This window comes from Melanostigma gelatinosum, assembly GCF_949748355.1.
Source record: "Melanostigma gelatinosum genome assembly, chromosome: 5".
Classification (NCBI taxonomy): domain Eukaryota; kingdom Metazoa; phylum Chordata; class Actinopteri; order Perciformes; family Zoarcidae; genus Melanostigma; species Melanostigma gelatinosum.
The window spans coordinates 16,206,639-16,233,018 of NC_136638.1; the positions used below are offsets into that span (position 1 = coordinate 16,206,639).

At 41.5% G+C, this 26,380-nt stretch overlaps 3 protein-coding genes across 3 annotated transcripts in view; all 3 read left to right on the forward strand.

The window, feature by feature from the left end:
- The window catches only part of LOC306777142 (protocadherin alpha-C2-like), a gene marked incomplete at its 5' end in the record, with an annotated part of 118,870 nt that overhangs the window by 13,233 nt on the left and 79,257 nt on the right, over positions 1-26,380 (forward strand). The window lies entirely within an intron of this gene.
- On the forward strand, positions 1,010-25,756 carry LOC306777538 (protocadherin alpha-10-like; the record flags this gene model as incomplete). The annotated part of the gene is made up of 3 exons (XM_079268703.1): positions 1,010-1,113; positions 2,067-2,330; positions 25,042-25,756. The coding sequence occupies 3 exons, from the start codon at positions 1,010-1,012 to the stop codon at positions 25,754-25,756; spliced, it is 1,083 nt and encodes a 360-aa protein (XP_079124829.1).
- On the forward strand, positions 4,406-6,811 carry LOC306777539 (protocadherin alpha-8-like; the record flags this gene model as incomplete). Its single annotated transcript, XM_079268704.1, has 1 exon — positions 4,406-6,811. One exon carries the CDS (start codon positions 4,406-4,408, stop codon positions 6,809-6,811), a length of 2,406 nt encoding a protein of 801 aa, XP_079124830.1.

The following is a 26,380-nucleotide window of genomic DNA, read 5'->3' on the forward strand; positions in this document are numbered from 1 at the left end:
ATTCGCTGTCCATGGTGCTGAGATGTTCTGCTCTGATGTCCAGATATCTGATGATACATTGTAAAACAAAAAAAGTCGAACCACTACTTTTTTTTAAAGCAATTAATTCCCACTTTTATGTTCATGGCTATTAACTGAAAGGTATTCAAAATTATTACACGTGAGCATCACACATTTGGGAGGATTTGATGTCTCGAGCTCCATTCAAAGGAATCTAAATTTTGTGTTTACTTGTTAAATCCGCTTGAGCAAGCCTCCTCTCATCTGATAGGCCACTGTCATTTACAACCTCCACACGGGCCAAAGTACATATACCACGTCGGTATTGTGCTATATACAATATGGCTGTAGAAACTTTGATTTCCTTGCAGTGAGCTATGAGATCGCATGGTGTCAGTGTGCTTGGAAAATAATGGCTTTAATTTGTCGTCACTGCTTTTTGGTTCCACCTTTTTAATCGCTCTCGGTTCGATGAAGGCAGCATGGGTTGGCGGCTTGCTGCTGTCTTTATACATTTTGCAGAGTGGTTCGTTTTAACTTCAACAGAGTGAACATTTACATACTCGGATATGTTGGATTAGTTTCTTACAATACGGTTATTTAATCCCGTGAGGGATATTTTTAATCATGGAACAAAGAGGATGCGACCGAAGAAGGGCGAAAAGACAGTGGGTCGGCTGCGTGGTTGCTGTGCTTTTGTGGAGCGTGGCCTCGGCGCAATTACGATATTCAATCTCGGAGGAAGTTAACGAAGGAACTGTGGTTGGAAATATTGCAAAGGACCTGGGATTAGATAAAAGCACGTTGAAAGACAGAAAGTATCGGATTGTTTCAAGTTATACGGAGCCTCTGTTTCATGTCGATCAGAATGACGGCGTCTTGTACGTAAAGCAGAAGATTGACAGAGAAGAGGTATGCGAGCGAATCAGTATATGTTTGATCAACCTGAAAACTATTCTGGAAAATCCACTGGAGGTCCATTATGTTGCAGTGGAAGTTGTGGATATAAATGATCATTCTCCAAATTTCCCAGAGAAAGAGAAACCGCTGGAGATTTTTGAGTCTGTGTTACCTGGAGCGCGTATTCCGCTACAAGCCGCACGAGATCCAGACGTGGGCCATTTCTCTGTTCAGCAGTATAAACTCAGCCCCAATGACCATTTTCGTTTGGAAGTTAAAGATAAGGGAAAAGATGGTAAAATACCTATATTGATAGTTAAAAAATCTTTAGATAGGGAAATTGCGGAAAGCCAGACATTAGTGCTGACAGCACTGGATGGAGGAAAACCTCCGAAATCTGGCGAAATTAATATTCTAGTAAACGTTTTGGATATCAATGACAACGCACCTGTTTTCTCTAAAGATGTTTATTCTGTGACGTTCAATGAAAATGCTCCAATAGGCACAACAGTCTTACAAGTGAATGCAACTGATTTAGATGAAGGACCAAACGGAGATGTAGTTTACTCTTTTAGCAACAGTGTAAATCGTAAATTCTTTGAGCTTTTTGAAATAAACCAATTAACAGGTGACATAATTGTAAAAAGTCTAATAGATTATGAGGAGAGGGACACATTTGAGATTGAAATTCAAGCAATAGATAAAGGTCTGCCTCCACTGGCTACACAAAAAGGCGTATTTATGAAGATAGTTGATATTAATGATAATACACCCCAGATTGAAGTGACCTCATTTTCAAGCTCCATCCCTGAAGATTCCAGACCTGGAACTACAGTTGCCCTTATCAGTGTAAATGACTTGGACTCTGGTCTCAATGGAAAAATTATTTGCACGATAGATGATGATGTCCCATTTACTTTATCACCATCCTTACAAGACAAAATGTATTCACTAGTCACCAAATCCTCACTCGACAGAGAAAAAAAGTCACAATACATTATAACTGTATTTGCAAAAGACGCTGGTCAGCCGCCATTATCATCTGAACAGACAATAAGCGTTGTGGTGTCAGATGTGAATGACAACAGTCCAGATTTTTCACTGAGTCCCTATACTTTCTATGTCACCGAGGGTAATGATCCAGGGGCTTCTGTGTTTTCTGTTAGAGCGTTTGACGGTGATGAGCCCGAGAATGCACTCATTAACTATCATATTCTCAGAGACGGAAGTGAAGACAATAAAGTGACATCATTTCTCAACATTAATACTGAAAGTGGAGATATTTTGGCACTAAAAAGTTTCGACTTTGAAACTCTGAAAACGTTCCAGTTTCGAGTTGTTGCCACAGATTCTGGTACTCCGTCACTCAGCAGCAATGTCACAGTGAACGTGTTCATTCTGGATCAGAACGACAACGCTCCAGTCATCCTGTATCCAGTCAGCTCTAACGGTTCTGCTGAAGGTGTGGAGGAGATTCCCCGCAATGTGAACGCAGGACACTTGGTGACTAAAGTCAGAGCCTATGACGCTGATATAGGATATAACGGCTGGTTACTGTTCTCACTGCAGGAAGTTACTGACCACAGTCTCTTTGGTTTGGACCGCTATACAGGACGGATCAGAACACTTCGCTCATTCACAGAGACAGACGAGGCTGAGCATAAACTGGTCATACTGGTGAAAGACAATGGGAACGTGTCACTCTCAGCAACAGCTACTGTGATCGTCAAAGTCGTGGAGCCCAAAGAGGCATTTGCTGCTGCTGATGTTAAAAGTGCAACAAATGACGAGGAGGATAATAATGTGACTTTTTACCTGATGATAACTTTGGGCTCAGTTTCAACACTTTTTCTCATCAGTATCGTCGTGCTGATTGCAATGCAGTGCTCTAAATCCACAGACTATACTTCTAAATATCTACAAGAGACTAATTATGACGGGACACTGTGTCACAGCATCCAGTACAGATCTGGAGACAAACGCTACATGTTAGTTGGGCCCAGAATGAGTGTAGGCTCTACTATAGTCCCGGGAAGCCACGCGAACACACTGATGCTCCCTGACAGGAGACAGGCATCTGGAGAGGTAAGACACATTTGGTGAAAACCATGGCTTGTTTCCGCTGGAACTGTGACTTATATGCCCGTTGATCAATAAGATCAGTCCATCAACTGTATATGATGTATGCACATTGTTTGTTTGGCATCGTGGTTCAGGATGCTTGACTTTCACCCAGCTGTCATTTTGATCAAACTATGTCCTTTTGAGAATAGTTGTAAGTTGAAGAACATGTCAATATATATTAGATCACTGATCCTTTTGTTATTCCGCGGTCTCCTTCCTCTTCACTATACTCAACCCCATACCAGTACAGCATACATTCATAAAATTACTGTCTCACTTTCACTTTATCCATGAAGTCATTGTTTAACTATCTGGGCTACAGTGATGTAATCTAAAGTCCTTCATGAGGTTTAACGCAATTATAAGTGGCGTCATTCGCTGTGGTGCTGAGATGTTCTGCTCTGATGTCCAGATACCTGATAATATATTGTAAAAAAAAAGTCAAATCACTACTTTGTTAAAAGCAGGTAATTCCCACTTTTATGTCTACGACTATGAACTAAATGGTATTCCCCGTGATCACGTGGAATCATAGTATTGTAACGGACTGATGACATATGATGTTAACCTGTTATGTTTGGTGTTATCATGAACAGAAAGTGTTCTAAGATGTTATATAAGATTGGTTCTTGCATTTACAGAGGTCACTGAAGGCCTCATGCCTTGACGGATGCTGTGGTTTTGAGTGCTGGAACGGGGAGAGTACTGTTCCTTTATTTGCGAACAGTATACAGGCTACTGTGAGCCGTAGCCTACGCCAACAAACAGTCAACACTGTTGACGTTCTCGAACATCTTTTACCATCAGCTCCCGGTCATAGCCTAACTCTCCCCGTTCCAGCACTCAAAACCACAACATCAGTCAAGGCATGAGGCCTTCAGGGACCTCCGTAAATGCAAGAACCAATCTTATATAACACATTAGAACACTTTCTGTAACACCATAACACCTAACATAACACGTTAACAGTATATGTCCTCAGTCCGGTACAGTATATTGCCTCTCCATTCCATTAGGTTTAAAATGGCTTGGAATGCACTTTTTTTTCGTTTATGCTCTCATTACCATCAAGCAATATAAATGTTTAACCACATCGGACGTCAGATAAAAATATTATTTTACATTTAAAGTGTGTTTGCATTGACACGTCAGCTCGCATGGTGTCACTGCTTGTGAACGTGAACGACTCTCGGTTGAACATCCTCTACGTCAGTTCAGTGGTATTTCGCGTCAGGGTGCACTTGTGCTTCAGGGCAACGGCTTCACATATTTGAGTCGTTCACCAACAACTGTCGAATATTGGCAACCTGTTTTTGTTCAAAATGTGTGTTCCTGAGTAGAATCACATTTTTATTTCTAACCTTTTTTTTAAAAATCCAATATGGCACGACGAGGATACAACGCGTGGTTGGAGCGTCTGCTCGTTCTCATTCTTTGTTTGATTCTCACTTTTAATATTACGTCAGCACAGCTACAATACTCGATTCCAGAGGAGCTTACGGTGGGTGCTGTTGTTGGGAATATCGCTAAAGATTTGGGGCTGGATACCAGTGCTCTGAATGCTAGAGGATTTCGCATCGTTTCCGGATCGACCGAACCCTTGTTCCAACTCAACAATAACGGCATCTTACATTTGAACCGAAAAATTGACAGAGAAGAAGTATGCGAACGGATCAGCACCTGCATTATCAAGATAAAGACTGTGTTGGAGAATCCGTTAGAGGTGCATTACGTCGCTATTGAGGTTTTGGACGTAAACGACCACTCCCCCACCTTCTCCGAAAACGAGACGCATTTAGAGATATCAGAGTCTGCTTTACCTGGAGCGCGATTTCAACTACAAGGTGCCCATGATCCAGACAGTGACATGTATTCTATCCAACTGTATAAGCTCAGTCAAAATGACCATTTTCGCCTGGAAGTTAAAGATAGAGGAGAGGATGGGAAAATTCCTGTTTTGTATTTGCATAAACCACTGGATAAAGAAACCGCAAGAAGTCACAGGTTACTGCTGACAGCCGTTGATGGAGGAAAGCCTGCTAAGTCAGGAACTCTGAGAATCATCGTTCATGTTTTGGATGTAAATGACAATATGCCAGTGTTTGCCAAAGACTCATATGCTGCCGTGCTGAAAGAAAATTCACCCATTGGCACAACTATCATGCAAGTAAACGCCACTGATTTAGATGATGGCTTAAATGGGGAGGTGGTTTATTCATTAGGCAATAATGTAAATAATAAATTACGGAAACTTTTCGAAGTGGACGCTAATACTGGTGAAATTATTGTTAAAGCACTGATCGATTTTGAAGCAAAAGACAAGTATGAAATTGACATTAAAGCTTCTGATAAAGGATCAGTCCCACTAGCAACAGAAAAAAGTGTTGTAATTACTATTGTGGACTTGAATGACAACGCACCTGAGATTGAGGTGACATCTTTTTCAAGTGCAATTCCTGAAGATTCCAAACCTGGAACGACAGTAGCGTTGATAAGTGTGACTGATAATGATTCAGGTCTAAATGGAAAGGTAATCTGTTATATCAGTGAGGATGTACCTTTTACATTAACACCATCTTTACAAGACAATATGTACTCTATAGTCACCAAATCTCTGCTGGATAGAGAGCATCAGTCCAAGTATGATGGAACAATAACTTGTAAAGATGCTGGTGAACAACCGTTGTCGTCTCATAGGACAATTAGTGTCACTGTATCAGATGTGAATGATAATAGTCCAGAGTTTTCAACAAATCCATATAATTTTTATGTGATTGAAAACAATGTTGCAGGAGCATCTTTATTTTCAGTGAGTGCTTATGATTATGATGAGGGTGATAATGCACTCATATCGTACAACATTTTGAGAAATGGGAATGAAAACCAAAAAATCACATCATTTCTTAACATTAACTCTGAAAATGGAGATATTTTGGCTCTAAAAAGTTTTGACTTTGAAACACTGAAAACGTTCCAGTTCCGAGTTGTTGCCACAGATTCTGGTACTCCGTTACTCAGCAGCAATGTCACAGTGAACGTGTTCATTCTGGATCAGAACGACAACGCTCCAGTCATCCTGTATCCAGTCAGCTCTAACGGTTCTGCTGAAGGTGTGGAGGAGATTCCCCGCAATGTGAACGCAGGACACTTGGTGACTAAAGTCAGAGCCTATGACGCTGATATAGGATATAACGGCTGGTTACTGTTCTCACTGCAGGAAGTTACTGACCACAGTCTCTTTGGTTTGGACCGCTATACAGGACGGATCAGAACACTTCGCTCATTCACAGAGACAGACGAGGCGGAGCATAAACTGGTCATACTGGTGAAAGATAATGGGAACGTGTCACTCTCAGCAACAGCTACTGTGATCGTCAAAGTCGTGGAGCCCAAAGAGGCTTTTGCTGCTGCTGATGTTAAAAGTGCAACAAATGACGAGGAGGATAATAATGTGACTTTTTACCTGATGATAACTTTGGGCTCAGTTTCAACACTTTTTCTCATCAGTATCATCGTGCTGATTGCAATGCAGTGCTCTAAATCCACAGACTATACTTCTAAATATCTGCAAGAGACTAATTATGACGGGACACTGTGTCACAGCATCCAGTACAGATCTGGAGACAAACGCTACATGTTAGTTGGGCCCAGAATGAGTGTAGGATCTACTATAGTCCCGGGAAGCCACGCAAACACACTGATGCTCCCTGACAGGAGGACACCTGGAGAGGTAAGAAAGATCACTTTATCTCAAAGCAGTTCTGGTATGAATGCTGGTGATCGGTGAGATGTAAAACCTAATTATTACAGTGTGCCAAAAGTGCTGAAGTTCACCACAGAGCAGTTGGATGGAAATGGACCACGGACATGAAATTCATCAGTGGGGGAAATGAGGAGGTTGTGCGTTATGTGACAGCTGGTTGTATGGTTGGTTCTCACACAGCTTAGAGTGTGGAGTGCAGATTACTAAATGCAGTTAGTATGCTGTGTTTGTACCTGAATGCTGTGTTGTCCCTGTGTACTTATAAGTGAAATTGATATGCTATAAAATAGAAGGTTTTGGATTGTTATGGCATATTGGTAAATTTAGCTTTTAGGATAAGAAGATATGTCTGTAAATAGCAATGTTGTATTTCTCGTGATACTGAAGACCCGGTTGCTTTCTAGAAGACAAGAACCAAAGAAAACACCTTCCTTTTTTTCTTCAGAAAATGAAAGCCTCTAGTGTTTATGATCACTACTGACTTATTTCGGACCTTTGAGAAGTTTGTTTTCAGTGCACTGACCAACTTTGACTCATATTTTAAACTGTTATGCGTCTATTTCACTCCGTGCTTGGCTGTGTCTAGTAGTTTATAAACTGCATGGGAGACATAAATGCATCTTTTTAGCAATTTGTGGTTGAACATTGTGGAATGTTTAGAGTCAGTTTATAGTTGCTCAGCTTATTCCAGTAACCACTTGCCCTTTTTAGCTTAAACTTAAAACACCAGAAGTCTCATTTGCAAACAATAAAGATCTGTAACATCTGCGTCATTGGAACTGCTGCGTCAGATGTAATCTTCTTTCAGTACATTGACATTCGTATAATGTTGTCATTTGAAAAACATATGAAACTATTCATCAGAAGAGTATGGAGAAATTGTGGTCAGTGTTTTACACGCCTTTACACATATCCATGTTTTTTCCCCTCTATGTGCCTTAGGGTTCTTGTGTGTGTGTAAAGGGAGTGACGGAGTGGCTGACAGGGTTACTTGAGGTCTGTGCTTGCTGATGTAGATGAGGTGATTCAGTGGTCCAGGAATGGCTGCAGCTACGACAGAGAGAGGGGAAGAGAGGGAGCCTGTGGCTGGTGTGCAGTGAATCACAATGCACAGCCAGTCAGGTGGGGCTGGGGCTCTGAGCTTCAGCAGGGATCTTCACTCATTACAGGACAGCAAAGCAGCAAGCAATAAATATTTTTACTGTTTTCATTTGATTGGCTTTTAGTTCTTTGGAAAAATACTACACAGCAATGTATAATAGTGTCTTTACACAGTGTATGTGTATATGTGCTACACAATAGCTTCTGTGCAACTGATCCCTTTTGATTGACAAAAAATAAATCGGTCATATTCTATCACGTGTTCAAGTCTGCATTCTCGGCTTCTGGGCAGATTCTCGAACACTGTGTGTTGCCCATAGCAACACACGAGGAGAGCCACCTCTCCATCGACTGGTTTCCACAGACTAGCATGTGCTCAGCTGTCTTAGCAACAGCAGCGGAAGAGGGAGGGAGGGATGGTGAGACCAGCAGAGGAGGGGGGAGGGGAAGTGGCTTTTGTAGGCTCATATATAGACATCTCACAATATTGAATGAAAATGGGTTTATTAAGATACAAACACATGGATTAATGTGTCTTTGTTGAAACCTGATGGAATACTTTGAGCCAGCAGCATGTGAAGTAAAGCAGGACGCAGTATGAATGCGAGAAGGAAAAGCATTGGTTCAGATTCAGTGTAAGGCAGCAGCTCGGCTTCATGAAGTAACGACTGTACACACTTTCTGTGCACTCCCTCTGCAATATTCAGAGCTACTAGATAGCAATAACTGCCTGTCTGTCTGTGCGTATGTGTGCATATTTGATGTGCACGTGTTTGTGTGTGAGATTAAAGTCTGTGTTTTGCAATACAGCAGCAGTGCTAAGCTGTGCCTGGACAGCAGATGCCCAGAAAATATGTATTCATGTGATTAAAAATGAGTGCATCTCTTAAACCTAAAAAGTGTAGCGTGGTGTCGGTGGATCGCATTGGGTGAGCTTGGTTACTTTGCCGTGGCATTTCTGGGAGAGAAAAGCAGATGAGAGAGGAGTGGATGAATTACAAGTCGGGTCATGAGCTGCATTCAGAACACAAGCACAACGGGACGTGCCCCAGTCTGATGAATCAACACATCATGAATGAATAACAGGCAGATGTTGGCACAATCAACACAACATAGTGACTACATTTTCAAAATCCATCTCTGTTGTGGTGATCTTGATTTTGATTTTAAACATCACTGTTCAACAGGAGACTATACATACAGCATGTCTCTTGTATATTCCTACATTTTTGTTGTGTATTCTCTCCTTGGCGGGGATGTGGCTGTTTGCTCCAGTAGCTTTGTCTGCCTGGCTGGCTACGCAGATCTGTGCAATTGTGTTTGCATGCTGAGTGTCTGCACTGAAAATCATTCACAGTGCAATGACCCTTGTGTTTTGTGCGTCTGTAGTCTTTGTTAAAAGAACATTTTCCTCATTAAACTGTATTCAGTGTCGGAGGGCGAGAGGGCAAAGGGAACAAGCTAAATGTCAAAGGAGGTTACAGCAAGACTGTGTATACTGTACTGTTATGTCAGCAGCTTGTGAGAAATGGCTTGATATGATGTGGCTGCTCTTCTACATTTACACGTACAGAATGCTGACAACTTTTCTGGATCCAGCTCCCTTACCCTTGTACCCACATTTTATGTTGACCTCTCAAAATGTGTTCTGCTGCATTTATCTCCTTTTCATTTCACTGTCCATTCTCGACTCCCCTATGTTTGACCTTTTTTTGTCAGATACTGCAATATGAATGCAACTCTATAAGACATCGCTGCTTCCGTTTCGTTTCATGTGGTTTGCTTTTCCTTTCTCCATTTTTGCAGCTTCCCTCTCTGCCTCCTCGCTATTTCTCTCCTCCTTCTTTACCCTCCATATTGATATCACTTCCCCTCCCCCATCCCACTCTTGGCCTCCTTTTCCCGCTTTTATGTCTCTGTCCTTCGTTTGCTCTCTCCTATGCCACCCTTTTCTGTCTCCCTATCATGTTCTGTCGGTTTCTTTCTGTCGTCTAGCTCCTCTCTCATTCTGCCACATGCTTTTTAGCTCTGTGCTGCTGTGCCTCATGCCTGTAGGGTGGTGGCTGTGGATGGTGCATGTGCTGTTGTGTGTCAGTAGGGCACATTCTCTCTTATTGCTCCAGCTTTGTTGAAGGATGGCGCATCTCACATTGAGGTCAGCAGCAGTGATGGTAATCTAATTTACACACACAGGAGGGTACAACGAAAACAGCTACTGTCTTTATGTTGACACTTCACATGTGCGCGCTCGTGCTCATAGAAGCACACACATTGCTCATACTCACAAATGCCTAATCCACTTTACTGAAAGACACTTTCACAGAAGAAAGGGGGATGGAAGAAAACCGAGAACAAGCAGAGCATGTTCCCTTTGGTGATATAGTGACTTTCAGAGAAAGAAAGACATCCACTGTGAGACATCAAAGCCCGTGGAAAAAATCAAACGTCCTGTCTTGACTGAAAATAATTCTGATCATATCATAAGGACGTGACTTTTTTCAGGATTTCAGACATTATTCAGAGTGAACTCTTTTATGTTTTATAAACGGGAAGACTGTACCAAACAGCTTTCATCTTCCATCCCAGATATAACTTTCACCACCGAGATGAGCCAGAGCACAGACAACAGCTCCCAAACATTCATAGTTGACCAAACAATAACACCATCTCACTGGGTATGTAATTACACAGGTAATATAGCTGGTTAATGCTGGGATAATTATGGCTTCGGTATCCCACTGCTCATTCTGTCTTGCCCAGTATACTGTATACATTAAATTAATGTAAGATCTTAGTTTGAACTATTTCATTCTATCTGTGCCCTGCGCTCGACTGTGATGCTTTGCAAACTTTAAGTCTCTTAATACTACTTTCCTCTGCCTTTGAGTGAAACATCTTTCTTTGAATTCATAGAGTGTAAACCTTGCTTTCCTTTGTTCCATGTGGTCAGTAATTGTAAGTCATTTATGGTCACTGAGATAAGCCCCCCCACCACTTCACTATTAGATTATGTTTCTTTTCCTTCTCTCTCTTCTGTCTTCTTCTCTAATCAGGTACAAAGAATCAGAGGCATTCAATAATGGTTAACAAGCACAATCATTTAAACATTTGATGAAGCTGAACTGTGGAGGCAGTTAATAAGCTACGTATATAATGTTCACCTGTAACATTTCCCCCTATCAGCACTATATTTAAAAAGAGAACAGGAGAACTTGGATCAGCTTAGGCAGAGCACACAAACAGCATTGAGGTCCACAACATAGTACTTAAATAATGTCAATTAGATCTGTCTTTCTAGAGCAATGCTTTTTAATTTATTTAAATTTATTTTATTCTGCATTCTGACATCTATTTGATAACATATGACATACTGGGTTAACTCAGAGGGCGAGTGAGAGGAAGCATTTCTGTTTCTGTGTCACAGAGTATTGATTTCAATCACCACTCACATACAGTTGTCAAGGTTGACTAGAGTTACTTTTCACCAATTAAGCTGACGAAGCTCTGTGACTGGAGAAAGGGAGGTGGTATATTAAGTTTGGTTGTTGATGAATATGTTGGCATTGTGTTGATTAGTTGAATAAACCCCTGCTGTTTTAGGTGATATATCATTCCACATAAACTGCATGCTGTCCAGATTCTGCTGAACAGTTTGTTATCTGTACTGTCCTTGTGTGTTAGTCCGTTGGTGTGTGTGTGTGTGTGTGTGTGTGTGTGTGTGTGTGTGTGTGTGTTTGCATTAGCTGGCCTTCTTTGTGCACTATTTCGGTGATTTGGTGTTGGTGAATCAGGAGGTTGTTATAGTGAATGTCAGCAAGCACACACACTGCTGCAGTGCAGCTAATAGAGTATTTGGTCAGTTTGTTCATAGTGCTGTGCTTTGATAGAGAAGGGTTTGAAAAAGTAAAATGACTCTTCTCTATATGGATTTAGACTAACTGTAAATAGCTGTTTCTCAGTATTGTAGAATTTCTATTTTGTGACTTTCACTTTAAGTCTGATATATCAGTTTAAAATTCTGCACTTCTGTGTGACTTAATACCAGTTTGTATCTATAATGTGTGACACTGACATATTTCAACCGTACAGAAAACAATATTTTTCTTGAATTGCGACTGTTTGACAAAGACTTTAAACTGGTAACAATACAACGTGCCTCCGGGGTAACCGGGCAGAATCAGAGTCAGTGAGGCAACAATTGCACCGTGAGCTGCATTTACAACTGCGGGCCAAGACTCCCTGGCACAGCTCCTTTCGCTCTTGTCATTTGTCCTAGAACATGACGAGACTGGTTCAGAGCCATGTGTGGCTTTGGTGTGGATTGGTTCAGGCTACAGTCACTATTCTCAAGTATATGGGTCAAACCTGGTTCTTCCATGTTCATAAAGGAAGCTAGTTTTATTCGTGAGCTTGTCGTCTGACCTGGTTATCTATATGCATTATAGCTAACACAGAAATTGTAAAAACAAATTGTATTCCTTTTCTGTCTCACTCCTATCTCCTCCGTGCCTGGTATTGTGTGAGCAGTGCTGACCACTCGTTATATAAGCAGCTTCATTACTCTCAGTTCATTGCCTCACGGCTGTGTGGATGAGTCCTATAGGTTGGACCTTGCCACTCTCACTTTCGTGTCACTCCACTGCAGCTGAATCAAGGCCTCTCTATGTGGGTATGGGTCTACTTCTGTGGACATTAACAACATTGAATTCATGAAAACAATTTAAACTATCTTCATGTGTCATTTTAAATCCATGCTAGATAATATGAGCTTAGCTTAGGGAGCTGCATTATGCCAATGTGCTCTCTTCTTTTATTTTTGAATGAACACATATCTTAATAATGTCATAATTTAACTGTAATTATATTATTAATACAATTAAAGAAAAACACATCTGTCTGTCTGATGTAATAACCAGTGCTTGATAGCTTTGTTAAGTGCAGTTAAGACAAGTGCAAATAGTTTATTCTCTGAATCAACAGAGACCAGAACAGATGTAGGTCTGCACTGCACTTGGCATCGGTGCTCATACAGCCACAACATCTGCTGCTGTGCTTCGGTCATCAGTGCATGCCTGGAGGATTGAACTGACTGAGCAGCCAGCGCAAGACTGCATGCAAGACAGACAGCGATTAAGTGGGGAAACAAGTGAAGACAGTTGGTTGAAAGTCTCCTTTATGGTCATCCTGTTGCAAACGTAAGAGCGTCCAGTGTCCTGAGATCTAGATTCGTGTGATGGGGTTGTGATCTCTGATTGATAGAATGTTTGAATGCGTGAGGGAAATCCAGAGTGAGCTGTTTAGACGTTGGATGCAGCCTTAGTAAGATACCATTTCAGTGATAAACAATTGTACATCCTTTTGTATTAAAACAGGATAATTTAGTCAGTATTTTAATTAGAGAAATATATTTCATTCTGTGGCCTTTGGGGCATGCATCACTATGATTAGACAATACTGATATGATTATGTAGATACAGAGAGAAAGTAGTTTTCAAACACAAATTTAAAGCTACAGCCTGAAATGTCTTATCTGTTTTCTTCTCCTTTTTGAAATGGTCTGAGCGTCATTTGGCTCCCATGGTCGTCTTCTGGAGTGTGAACCAGTGAGCTGCTCAGTACAGTGGGTGAGTCATCTCATCCCACATGTAGCTTTTCATTTTGTAAAGTTGGACCGCAGTGTTTATTTTTAGGCAAACCATCTGTCATGAAAAATGTAACTCAGGGACTTTGGCATTTAGGGATAAAGCTATTATTCTATCGTGACATTTGTGACTCCCTGTAACCACACTTGAGCTGCGTATGTTTACATGTGTACCGATCGCCAAATATTTTTCCAGGTTTCCCGCCATCTTATCTTGTGGGTGCAGTGTATGAATAAAACAATGAGACAAGGGTGTGGAAGATGAGTGTTAATGCTGTAAGCCTGACTCATATCCCACTCTCTCCTCCCACCGACTGGCTCCCTCTCTCCTTCTCCCCCTGCCTTTGTTCTCGTTATCACTACTATGCTCCAGCCCGGTGTGCTTTCCTTCTCATCTTCACATTTTGCTGGTTCCTTTACATTTGCTGGTTTCTTCAGTCCATCGCTTTGTTTTCAAATCTCTTCTTCTATCTCATTCTTGCACAAATAATCTCTTTCTGATTTTCTTCATCTCTGTCCTCCCACGCATCCTGATTTCCTCTCGCTGGTACTCTCTCTTATGCCCCCTCCTGTCTCTTTGTGTAATTACAAGCTGATAGAAAATGGCTGACAGCTTTTGGAGGCTGTGTTACTCTCTCACCAATCTTTTTCATCTATGTCTTTTTTTGTGAGTTAAGTTGATGATTACTATTGGAAAACATAGCTTTGCCCATTAGCCTTCATCCGATCAAGCTCCCTCCTTTCTCCTTTCTCTTTCTGACCACAGAGACAGCCTCTCCTCTCCCTCCTCTCTCTGTATAATCTGGAGCTGTGTGTAGAGCCGAATATGTCAGAGCACCTTTCTCTTTCTCTCAGTCTTATGACATCAATTGTGATTTGCTACTTCATTTGCTGCATGATAATCAGATATACTGATGAGGCACAGTTTCAATTCAAAAATGTTTATTTATAAATGGTACTTTCACCCCCCTATTTTTCTAACTAATGTGTCGACTGGTTATCACACTTAAATGTTCCATTTTTTAAACATATCTAACTGCTTTTAAGAAAATCAACTTGACTCAAATGAATTTGTCTGGGTTTATGTCGGTGAGGTCACAACAGAAAGTGGCACTCTGTTTTAGGGTTGCAGTTAGTAAAATGACTGTTTCAGGTAAGAGTAGGGTTGTCATAGTTGTTTTGGTTAATGTTAGGGTGCGTTTTGGACAAAGTGTTGCTTTGTTTGTCGTACTGTACAAAACAACTCCACAAGGTCCTCTCCTTTTCATACAACAAGACAAAGACTTATCTCAAAAATGATTGCTCTAGGCAAATTGTGTTTTAGTTTCATTGGTTGCAATATTGTTCTTCATGTTGGTTGATTTGATGGTATGCTCTATACGCACTGAGCAACTAGGGTCAACATGGATCACACGCACTATATACATGTTGTTATGTATTGTTAACTGACCTTTGTGCTGACAGTGCTCATCTTATCATGTCTCATTAAAGATACAGCTCTGCTGTTTCCTGGTGCTGTGGCTTCAGTGTGTGTGTCTATGTGAGGCCTGCACGATGAGTGACCATGATAACTATTGACAATTACATATTGTTTTCAAGAAACAGTAATAGTATTGCAGTACATCAACATGGTTCAATTGATAATAATTTAGTGCTTGATTCTGTGGACACCTTTGTAATCCATCTTCATCTGATTTGAGGGTGTCTCCACAGGTTCGGGGATGATGCTTGTTGTGGAATTAAACATAACACAAATCTTCAGGCCTGCTTTCTTGTCCTGATTTTCAAATTTCATTTATGTAAGGTTGCTCACTTTCCGATGGTGACTTTTCCTGCATTTTAACATTAGTTTTGGTCATATGTGTGCATGTGACAACTTCAAAGACACTTGCACTGTCTGAAACTATAACAAATAATTAATTGAACGCTTCATTTCATTGGATGGATCTTGTGGTGACATTACATTCATGATTGTACTTGTAGTTGCAATCACTCAGTCACTCTCACGTCATGTCGTTTTGGACGTACAGTCCAGGTTTCAGTGCAATGCTGTTTGTGTCACATCATACGTTGCTGTGTTTAGTCTGATGCTTTAGAGATCAGTGGGGTTTAACAGCAGATAACAAGATCAGGTGCTACATGATACATTGAAAAGGAAAACTACATTTTTCATGGACACCAAACTGAATCTTCCATGGTAGACACTCGGCTAGATAATCTATTCATCACATTACAGATAATGAAGTGAGAACCTGCTGTGAGTATAAAAGGAGCAAAGCAGAGACTAAAGCCATTAAAAACATGATACCAAAATAACAAGGAGATTGGTCTGCTTGTTTACAGACTACTGTAAACGAGTCTTTGCGATAAGACTGCAGTATAATTGTTCCCTAAACCCTTGTTTACTCCCGAATGTTCGTCTTAATCCGCATTCTCTTTGCTTTGTCTTCTAACTGAGAACTAGAGTAGTAGACTGTGCTGGTGGTGCTTCTTATGGTGCAAATGTATATATGTATGAAATAAAAGAAAAAATACACTCAGTGACCGGTAAAATAGAAATACCTGTACAATGTAATGTAACCCTGCAATAAATATCACCTTTCTGGAACCAGCAGATTTCCAAGCACTGTGTGGAAATTAGTCACAACACATTGTCAGTGTTCCTTCAGGTGCTTTAAATAGGAACTTCCTGTCAAAGCCTTCTTTCCATTCTGTCATAAATGTCGGTATTCCCAGTTGCCCTAGATTAAGGCTTCTGGCTGTAAAGTAATAATTCTACTGTGTTGCTGCTCTAATGCGATTAGGTGGAATCGTCTTAATAATGCCACGAAGGGTCTTTGAAAAGGAAACAGCACAGAGTAAACGAGGATGCCACTCACACTTAAATTCCAGGCTAATGTCCAGGCTCCATTTTATTTTTTACCTTGTGTTCTTTTATTGTTGTTGTGTTTTTGCATTGGCCTGATTGAGTGGAATACTAACCCTCATTTATATATCTGTAACCTTTGCAAAAATATATATAATTCTGGGTGCTGTCGCATTGCATCATACTGAGAGGTGTTTCTAATGTTTACTCTAAACAAATAACGCAATGCTGTTGACCCAACAGCACCACAAAGCATCCAAAAGACCATTAAGATGAAGAAACACCTAAAATAATTTCACCAAAACTGAACATTATAACCATCATGAAGGCAGGCTTTATATTGCAGGGCTGTTGCATCAGTGTATTCGGTTTAACTGGGTGAACCTAAACTGGCAACTGAGTGTACACTCCCTACCTGTCTCTATCACACACACACCAACCAAATGACCAGACACATACAAGCTATAATGCACACTCATGGTGCACTTAACATCCTCACCACATTGTAAGAACCTTCTGTTGCTACACATGCTAAGGTGATGCCCATGTAGCTGCTAACGTTTTTATGCTGTTTAAGTGTTGATGCTGATAAGAGTGGAAGATGGTGATTGCTATTCTCGGAGACGGGCAGCCGCAGAGCACAAGCTTAAATCATTGGTAGGCAAGTCATTATTTTATAAATCGTCATCTTCATCTTCTGTTGAAAGTGGAGCAACCTCACAAAACCATTTCAGCCGTTTCCAACGTCAGATTCTCTGCAGGGCAGCACACTCCTCTATTATTCAGACCCTTTTTTATTTTTAAAGAAATGGGCCAAGCCCTTGCGCAGCAGGCCTGCACCTGCAGTGCACTTCACATGCAGCACCGCATGCTGCATATTCTGTACTGCATGACTGATAAGAAACTAAAAATAGGCATTACACATGGCTACAATGATATATATACGGGTACAATTTGCTGATGCTTGGGGACTATAACTGAGACACCGAAGTGTGGATAAACTGCTTTACAGTTGCCCTTGGAATGTGAATGATGTAAACTACATGTGCAAGTGCTTCATAAAAGGATGCTTCATATTCTGCATAATCGTCATTTGTGGCTGATGTAATTCTCTCTCTTTTTTTCCCTCTTTGTTTTGATATGTATCAAGCTGGATGTGAATGTGCAGGTATTGTTAGGTGCATCCAGATCTCCTTCCCAATCTGGGAGACGTGACATTTTAATTTCCGCAGGCAGAGGAGATGTGTGACAGACACCGAGGCTGCTAGTGTATCTGAACCACTGATACCATTTTTTTTGGAGTGGCTGAGCGTGCTAATCTAATATAAGGCTTTAAAGCACAGCCTGCCTCTGACATCAGTGTGTGTCTGAGTGTGCATGTGGAAACTGCTATCGAGAACACAGACCAGGGTAAAAAAGCTCCCCCTGGTGGCAGAATATGGAAATGACATGGGATCATCTTGTGCCTTATGTGTGTCTGTGTGTCAATACATTCAATTATTTAGCTTGTTGCCACTCTGTATGTGGCAGTGTATTGACTGGTATGGTTATTGAGTTTCTGTGTCAGTATTGATCCATGGATAACGTGTATTGTCCCATTTTATGTTGTGATTAAAGCCTAACAAAGTCCCTGCCCTCTTCCCCAGTGAAGAGTTTGATTGACAAATCTAGGTTATCCATCCCCGACTATAAATATAGATTTATTCTGAATCCTACAAAAAATGTTTGGGTCATGCAGTTTATCTGTGTTAGTGGGTAACAGAGAAAGACAATAGTAGAAAAAGAGAGTGTTGATGTGCCCATGGCCATATTAAATGTTTGTATAAAGTGGGTGAATGTTCACAATGTGGAAAATATATGTATTTCAGTTGAATACAACCGGCAGTTTTGCTTTTTTCTGGTTGTGATTTGAAAAAAACAAATGTATGCCCTGTCCTTGTCATAAGTACAGAGTGTTCATAAAGAGGGGTGTGGGGAGGGGCACTGATGGGAGCTGCATCTGCGTCACCATGGATACAAGAGGGGAGATCGTGAATCTATTGCGGGTGCACCCTGTGAAAGCAGCGATCTATCAAACACTGCCTTTGTCTCTATGCACTGCTGAGCCAATCAGAGTGTCCATTACAGTCAAGTGATTCTAGTTGACCAATCAGATTTTCATGCTACCTTCGCTGTTTATCAAAGCTTGTTCCTACATCCTGTTGTATTGACGCTTTTGATTCATGGTCTGTTGCAGCAATGTAAACCTTGTGCTTCTGCTTTCACAATGTGTTTGCTGGATTACAATAACTGACATTCTCAATGAGCAACAATTAACTATATATGAATGGAATTCATGCACGCGCATGTTTCTCTTGTGTCCTCTCTCTCTCTCTCTCTCTCTCTCTCTCTCTCTCTCTCTCTCTCTCTCTCTCTCTCTCTCTCTCTCTCTCTCTCTCTCTCTCTCTCACCAGTTCTATTACTCGCCATCACACCTCTCTTACACATGGGAATCTCACAAACCCTGATGATTCGCTCCTGCGGTTAAACTCTACACAGACACACTGTGATTCATGCTGTATAGATGCATTGCTGACCATGAAACGTAAATTCACTTTTAAAGGTTCAATGACTGAAATTGTAATTGCATAGCTCAATGATGATGAAGGGTATTTTGGGTTTTAAGAACAGAGGGCCTTTTGGAATACGGATCACCTGTAAACTGGCCGTTCATGAATGTCCTTATGTATTATTGGAAACAATGGCTCGTGCATTAATAGAGAGGCTAACATATCTTATAAAGTGTCTGCAAAATTGTAAAGAAAAAAGGTGCTGGATAGAAATGTTAGGAGGAATATACATAAGAGTTCAAATTTAAATCACACTGTCCTTGATTCGCATTTGGACAACAACATCATGACAACATCAAAAAGAGAAATCACTCAGGCCACAGCAGCATGCCGTTTGTCCTGCCTGTTGTTTTACAGTAGAGTAATTAATATGTGAGATTTGAGCATTGTGCTGTTACTTCCCATATGAGTGAACACTGTGTTGGTGTGTCTCTAGTTGTATCTCAAGGGTATGTGCATGTGTGTGTTTGGGCATGCTCCATATTGCTGTGTCCTGGTTTTCATCTTGTTCCGGCTCATGTTTCCCTGGACCCGCCCCTGTCCTACTTACTCCAGAAACCAGTGGAAGCGAGTGCAGATTTGGAAATAAATGATTGAGTGGTAGTTGGATTAAATATTAGAAGTGATTCATCTTCCACAAACCTCTCTCTCTCTCTTTCTACCTGTCTGTCGTAGAGGATGGATGATATGTTTTTGTGTAGCTGTTTGTGTGCAGTGTGAGTCTGGTAGTCTCGTAGTCTAGTAAATGTATTCTATAGGGTGCTACTTGTGTCTGTGCACAGCTGGGGATACTAATCCTGCTAATACAAACATTTTACAAAAACATTCTTAAAATATCAATGTCATATGGTAGCTATGGGTCATTGTCCCATGGAAAAGCAAGTACACCCCCCTCTATTTGCACACTTCCTATTACAATATGCCGGTCTTGTTACCTCTTTATTCATCCCCTCTGCTTTATCAGCACATCTTAGTCATTAGTGCACTGCTGCAATTGGGTGTGGTTCTAGTCACACGTTCACTAAAATCAACTACTGTATGAGTCATATCACAGCTGTCTCTCAGAGAAACACCAGATAAATTGAAACTATGAATTAGGTTCAGCAATTCAAAACACAAAGAAAAAGCAAAAACGTGTAGGTCAGAACAAAAAACATGATCTGGAGGTTTGGTAACGTAAGGAAACGTGCAAAAGGAGTAGGTTGCCCCCTTGTGCCGAGATGCGCTCTACTCCACACAAAAACAGCACTATGACATCAGTATCTCGTCACATGAAGCAGGATGCAGTGTGCGGACCGCGAGAGGGGGGGTGGTCCCCGGAGCCCTGGCCCAGAGAGTGGGCAGAGACAGTGGGTTGGGCATGGCTGAATTCAAAGGTCAGGCTCGCTGTGAGGCTGTGGGGGGTGGAAAGAGAAGCAAGCACTGCTGTTAAAGTGAATCTGCCAGAAGAGTGAATCTGCTGCTGCAGTGCTACATTATCAATGCATGAGCAGTCCAACAGCCACTGTGGACAGCCTGGTGTGGTATATATGCATACAAGCATGGTTTGAGTTTGTGTGTGTGTGTGTGTGCGTGCGTGCGTGCGTGCGTGCGTGCGTGTGTGTGTTTTGCTCCTCTCACAATCTGATCCAATTCGTTCAGTGAGATAAAAAAGGCTACATGAAAGTGAACTGTATCAGATATGAATCTAGAGGTGGGTAGGAAATCCAGCGGCGTAATTCTTTATACTATCCGGTGCCTTTTTAAAAATGAACCCATATGCTTCGGCATTAGTGTGGGAGTGTGTTTGTGCACACATGCATCATGTCTGTGCCAGAGATGGCGTTGCTATGGAGACAAGAGAGCTGTGCAGAAGGAGAGAGGAGGAAAGGGGGGAGAGACTCGCCTTGGAGCATGTTCAGATAGCACCCTTCCCCCATCTACACTCACACAGAGATGAACAGCACAGTACACGCCCTTATAACACACACACTTACTCACAAGCAAACACACAGTTGATGGCTATGTCAAGGGATATCATTAAATTCTTAGTATAGACGAGATACAGAAGATAATTAGGCGACTATACTGTATGTGGTGGTTGGCCTTTAATAATGCATTAATTAAACATGCCTAAAACACGGCTGTTCATTGCTTCCGCCCAAGCCACAACCCTCCCCTCACCTATACTGCTCCCTCTGCCCCTTTGATCACACTGCTCTTGATGCTGCCTGTTTCTCCTTTTAACTTTATGACGTCAGAGATGCAGGTTAACAGGCACACATCTATCCAACCACTAGATTTATTATGCACAGCGCCCTGTGTTCAGGGACTAAATGTGTTTTTCTGAACCATAGTTATTCACTTTAAATTATTCAGAAAATTCTATAAACATATCCTCAGGCAATGTGACTTTCATCAATGGATACAGAGTTCATAAATAAAAACTGAAATACTGTGTCATGAGGACTTGGTTGTTTTAATCAACTAAAACGTAATCAATGAAAGCAACATGTCTCTTTGTGAGGGCTGTGTGTTTGAAAATGGTGATTAATTGTTTCTGTATTAGTGCAGAGCTATTGATGGATTAATTAACCGTTGTGCAGATACTTCCCAGAGGAGCTGTATGAGGCATTGGAAGAGGAGCTGATGTGTTCTCATCATCTTTTATTGACTTTATTCACAATCTGTGTTTCCTCCACATGGCTAGTAGGCATGATCAGGCCCTGACATTGCTCTCAGGTTGGGTTCAGTCGTACAGTCTCTGATATCGTTCATTCTGTGTGTGGGCAATGCAGTGCAGTACTAGGTTTACTTGTGGATTGTAAATGTATACACTCTGGTGTCTGTTCATTATTTCATGGAAGAGTGTGACTGGTAGTTCACAGCAGTTCACAGCAGTGTCAGCCGGCCACGAAGCAGAATCCCTGGAATAATAAAGACAGATTATCTTTATAGTGCTGAGTAAACTGCAGCATCAGTGGTCCATGTGTGTCATGTATTTTATGAGTAAAATAATCCAGACTGAAGGCCTGGAAGGCTGGCACAGTATAGACAGTGACCTACAAATAAACTCATTGAATTTCATCATGATCTGTCTGGGTCTGATGAGCTAGGCGCTCTTTGTGTGTTCACTTGTGTGTATGTAAATAAGATGAATGTGCAATATACTCAGTGTCTGTGTATGCAGAACATACTTTTTCTATTGCCATACATTAGAAGTAAAATTGGGCAAACAGGTCATCTTTTGTGAGCCAATATGATTATTGCATTTTTGGGTTAACGGATGACTGCGGCTCAGTGCGTGATGGTTATTAATATTTGCAAATCAAATCATGTTTCCTACAGAATGGAAATAGGACAGGAGTTTCTGAACCCAGGGCTTAATCCTGGGATTACAAACGGGGGAATGTTCATAAGCTCATGACTACCGTCTCTGTGGAAATGTGAAGAAACAGTCAAATACACCGAAATACACCACGGATCTGCATGCAGCAGAACAAAAGGGTTCAATTAACTTTATGCAATACCCTCAAGGCTGACAAAAAAACAAAGACAACATGAGAAGGGAGTGATCTGAATGTAGTAAGAAGATGTATTACTTATTTCTACTACTTCACATTTTTGGCAATTGTTCAGTCTTCTATTGCAGTTTTACAAATGCACCATTTGGTATCATTGGAGTTGCATTTATTTGTTATGAACCATTTTCCAATTCAGAAATTGCTTACAGAGCAGGATGCCCAAATACATGGGCATGGGATGATTTCTGGTAGCCATGGATGCCCAACGTCATAATTTCACCAAAAGTGAGAGTGAACAGGTGTGTGTATGCGTGTGTGTGTGTGTGTGTGTGTGTGTGTGTGTGTGTGTGTGTGTGTGTGTGTCTGAAGGCTATACCATGTTTCAAGATATGAAAGATAGTTCTGACACATTCAGCACACATCAGGACAGGCAAAGCAGGCATTATATAAGACATTCTCTGATTTGCTGTCCATGGTGCTGAAATGCAATTTCGATCGCTCTTATTTGAGTTAGGATATCCAGCAGCACATAGAATGGTATCAATAGTGTATGGTGTGACGTAATGGCTGCTGAAATGGCTGCAGCATTAGGCCTTCATCTTTCACTGATCTCTGCATGTTGGCTATTTCACCACGTGGCACCGCTGTTGATCCATCAGAGACAGCTCTACTCTCTGAAACAACGAGGCCACTCCCGTTTCCAGGCGATTGGGACATTTCTTCAGTCTTTGTTACAGAGGGAGGACGGTGGAACAAACACAGAATTTTCCAATCAAATTCTAAGCTCACCTCGGTGGATATCTTCCATACTGCCTGCGATATCTGACCCTGACTTGAAGTCATATTCATGCTTTGTTCATATTGGACAGAAATATGTTTTCGCCTTGTAGATATTTTGGGATATGTCTCGGGCTCTTTCTACTGGAATTTAACTGGGAAACGGTATCTGGGCAGCTCTCCTATTCCGTCTCAGAGGAGGTAAACCCGGGAACTCCGATTGGAAATATCGCAAAGGACCTAAACATTAATTCACAGGACTTGGAATCACGTATGTTTCAAATTGTTACTGGATCAAAGAGAAAATTCTTCGAGGTAAATCTAAAGACTGGTGTTCTGTATGTCAGTGAGAGAATAGACAGAGAGGAGCTTTGCACGGAGGAATTGAAATGCTTAGTAAGTGTGGAAGCCGTCATAAATAACCCTTTAAAACTGTACCGTATTGATGTCGACATTTTGGATGTAAATGACAATGCCCCATTGTTTACGACCAAATTGCAAAATCTGTACATCGCAGAGAGTACGTTACCAGGGGTGAAATTCGCATTATCTGAAGCAAGTGATGTAGATGTGGGGAGAAACGGAGTCAGCACTTACAAATTAAGCCAAAATGCACATTTCTCTTTGGCTGTGCACAAAGCAGGTGACAGTGTGTCTGCTGAGTTAGTGCTTCAGAAAGCGTTAGACCGAGAGAAGCAGCCTGTCATCACCATGACACTGACCGCTGTAGACGGAGGGAGTCCTCTGAAATCAGGCACCTCACAGCTCGTTATTAATGTTTTAGACATTAACGATAACATCCCGATATTCAGCGAAACATTGTATAAAACAAGAATTCCAGAAAACACGCCATTGGGAACAATAATAATCGCTGTGAACGCCACCGATGCAGACGAGGGCCTCAACAGTGAGATTGTGTATTCACTGAGAAGCAAAGATCAAGATCACGTGCTTGATATCTTTGAAATCGAAAGTCAAACGGGAGTCGTCAAGGTAAAAGGCAACATAGACTTTGAAGAAAAGAAGGCTTTTGAGATACGTGTAGAGGCCAGTGATAAAGGGCAGCCTCCGATGTCTGCTCATTGTAAAGTGCTGGTGGAAGTGGTGGACGTAAACGACAATGCTCCTGAGATCACTGTGACGTCACTGCACACCACAGTGAAAGAGGACGCTACTCCAGGCACCGTGGTTGCTTTAGTGTCAGTCCTCGATAAGGATGGTGGGAAAAACGGTGACGTGAACATTAAAATAAATAATGAGGTTCCACTCAAACTCGAAACAAACTACAAAAATTATTATTCTTTGTTAGTTGACGGACCACTGGACAGAGAGAGTGTCTCTAACTACAACGTCACCATAGTCGCCACCGATAAAGGAACCCCGTCGCTCTCCAGCACGAGTGTATTTTCCATACACATTTCTGATGTAAATGATAATCCACCTCAGTTCCCAGAGCCCCTAATTAATGTATTCCTAAGGGAGAACAGGCCAGTTGGAGAAATTATTAAAACAGTAACTGCCACTGATGCTGACGTAGACCAGAACAGTCGGGTGAGCTATTCGTTTTTACAAAGTAACCCATCATCCACAATGGTGAACATCAACTCAGAGACTGGAGACATAGTCAGTCTGCAGTCTTTTAACTACGAGGAGTTAAACACGTTTCAGTTTAAAGTTCAGGCCACAGACTCTGGTGTTCCTCCGCTCAGCAGCAACGTGACTGTGAACGTTTTAGTCCTGGATGAGAATGACAACAGTCCCACGATCCTCGCGCCCTATTCTGAGCACGGCTCCGTTAACAGTGAGAGCATCCCCTATTCTGCTGAAGCGGGATACTTTGTGGCAAAGATCAGGGCTGTAGACGCAGACTCTGGATACAATGCGCTGCTCTCGTATCACCTCTCTGAGCCCAAAGGAAACAACCTCTTCCGGATCGGAACCAGCACCGGAGAGATCAGGACTAAGAGGAGAATGAGTGACAATGACCTGAAAACTCACCCCTTGGTGGTGATGGTTTCTGATAACGGAGAACCCTCCCTGTCAGCTACTGTGTCTATTGAGGTGGTGGTGGTTGAAAGCACAGCTGACATCCAGACTCAGTTCAGACATGTGCCCATAAAGGAGGACAGCTTCTCTGCTTTGAACCTGTATCTGCTGATCGCCATTGCGTCGGTGTCAGTGATCTTTCTGCTGAGCCTCATCAGTTTAATAGCTGTCAAATGCCACAGGACAGACGGCAGTTTCAGCAGGTACAGCGCCCCGATGATCACCACCCACCCTGACGGGAGCTGGTCTTACTCTGAAGCTACTCAGCAGTATGACGTGTGTTTCAGCTCAGACACGCTGAAGAGTGACGTAGTGGTTTTCCCCGGACCGTTTCCTCCTGTAGATGGTGAACTGATCAGTATTAACGGAGGAGACACTTTTAACAGAACTCAGACTTTACCCAACAATGACAAGGTAAGAGATTGATTACATTCAGCACTGTTTGTTGCACATTTTCTAAATGAGAACATTCGTTGCAATAAGTTGCAGTTTTATTTAGGCCTATACGTTAAAGGTCTGCATGAGACGGCCATGGTGTTGTCATCTACACTCTCCGTTTGAGCTATGACTAAAGTAATAAGTTATTGAGTTGGTATCGTTGACTAACGGAGGGTTAAGAAATTCAATACAGCAAGTATAGCTGTAGCTTACGTAGAGTTTACTAGTTACGATGTTGTTCCGTTTTATTGAGTTAGAAAATGATTTGTGCTCTGCAGTGATCATGGTATTTACACAGCAGTTACACGGACTCTAATTTTTTAATAAGACATAAACATCAACAAGTACTTGATGTTCGTGAGTTTGGAGTTTGATATTTTAGACGGCTGTTCCTTATAGTTGGTTTATGTTTTGAATTCATACAGTTGTGGCTGCTGTTTCGCATTATATGAGTGTGTTGCTATCCGTGGTGCTGAACTCAACTTTTAAAACGTGCTGATTTCTCAGAAAAGGATGCAAAACCAAATGTTGGTGAAGAGCACATTGTTTTTAAATATTTTTACACATATGTATATATTTTGTCACAACTGTTAAACAGTAATTGAAATATTT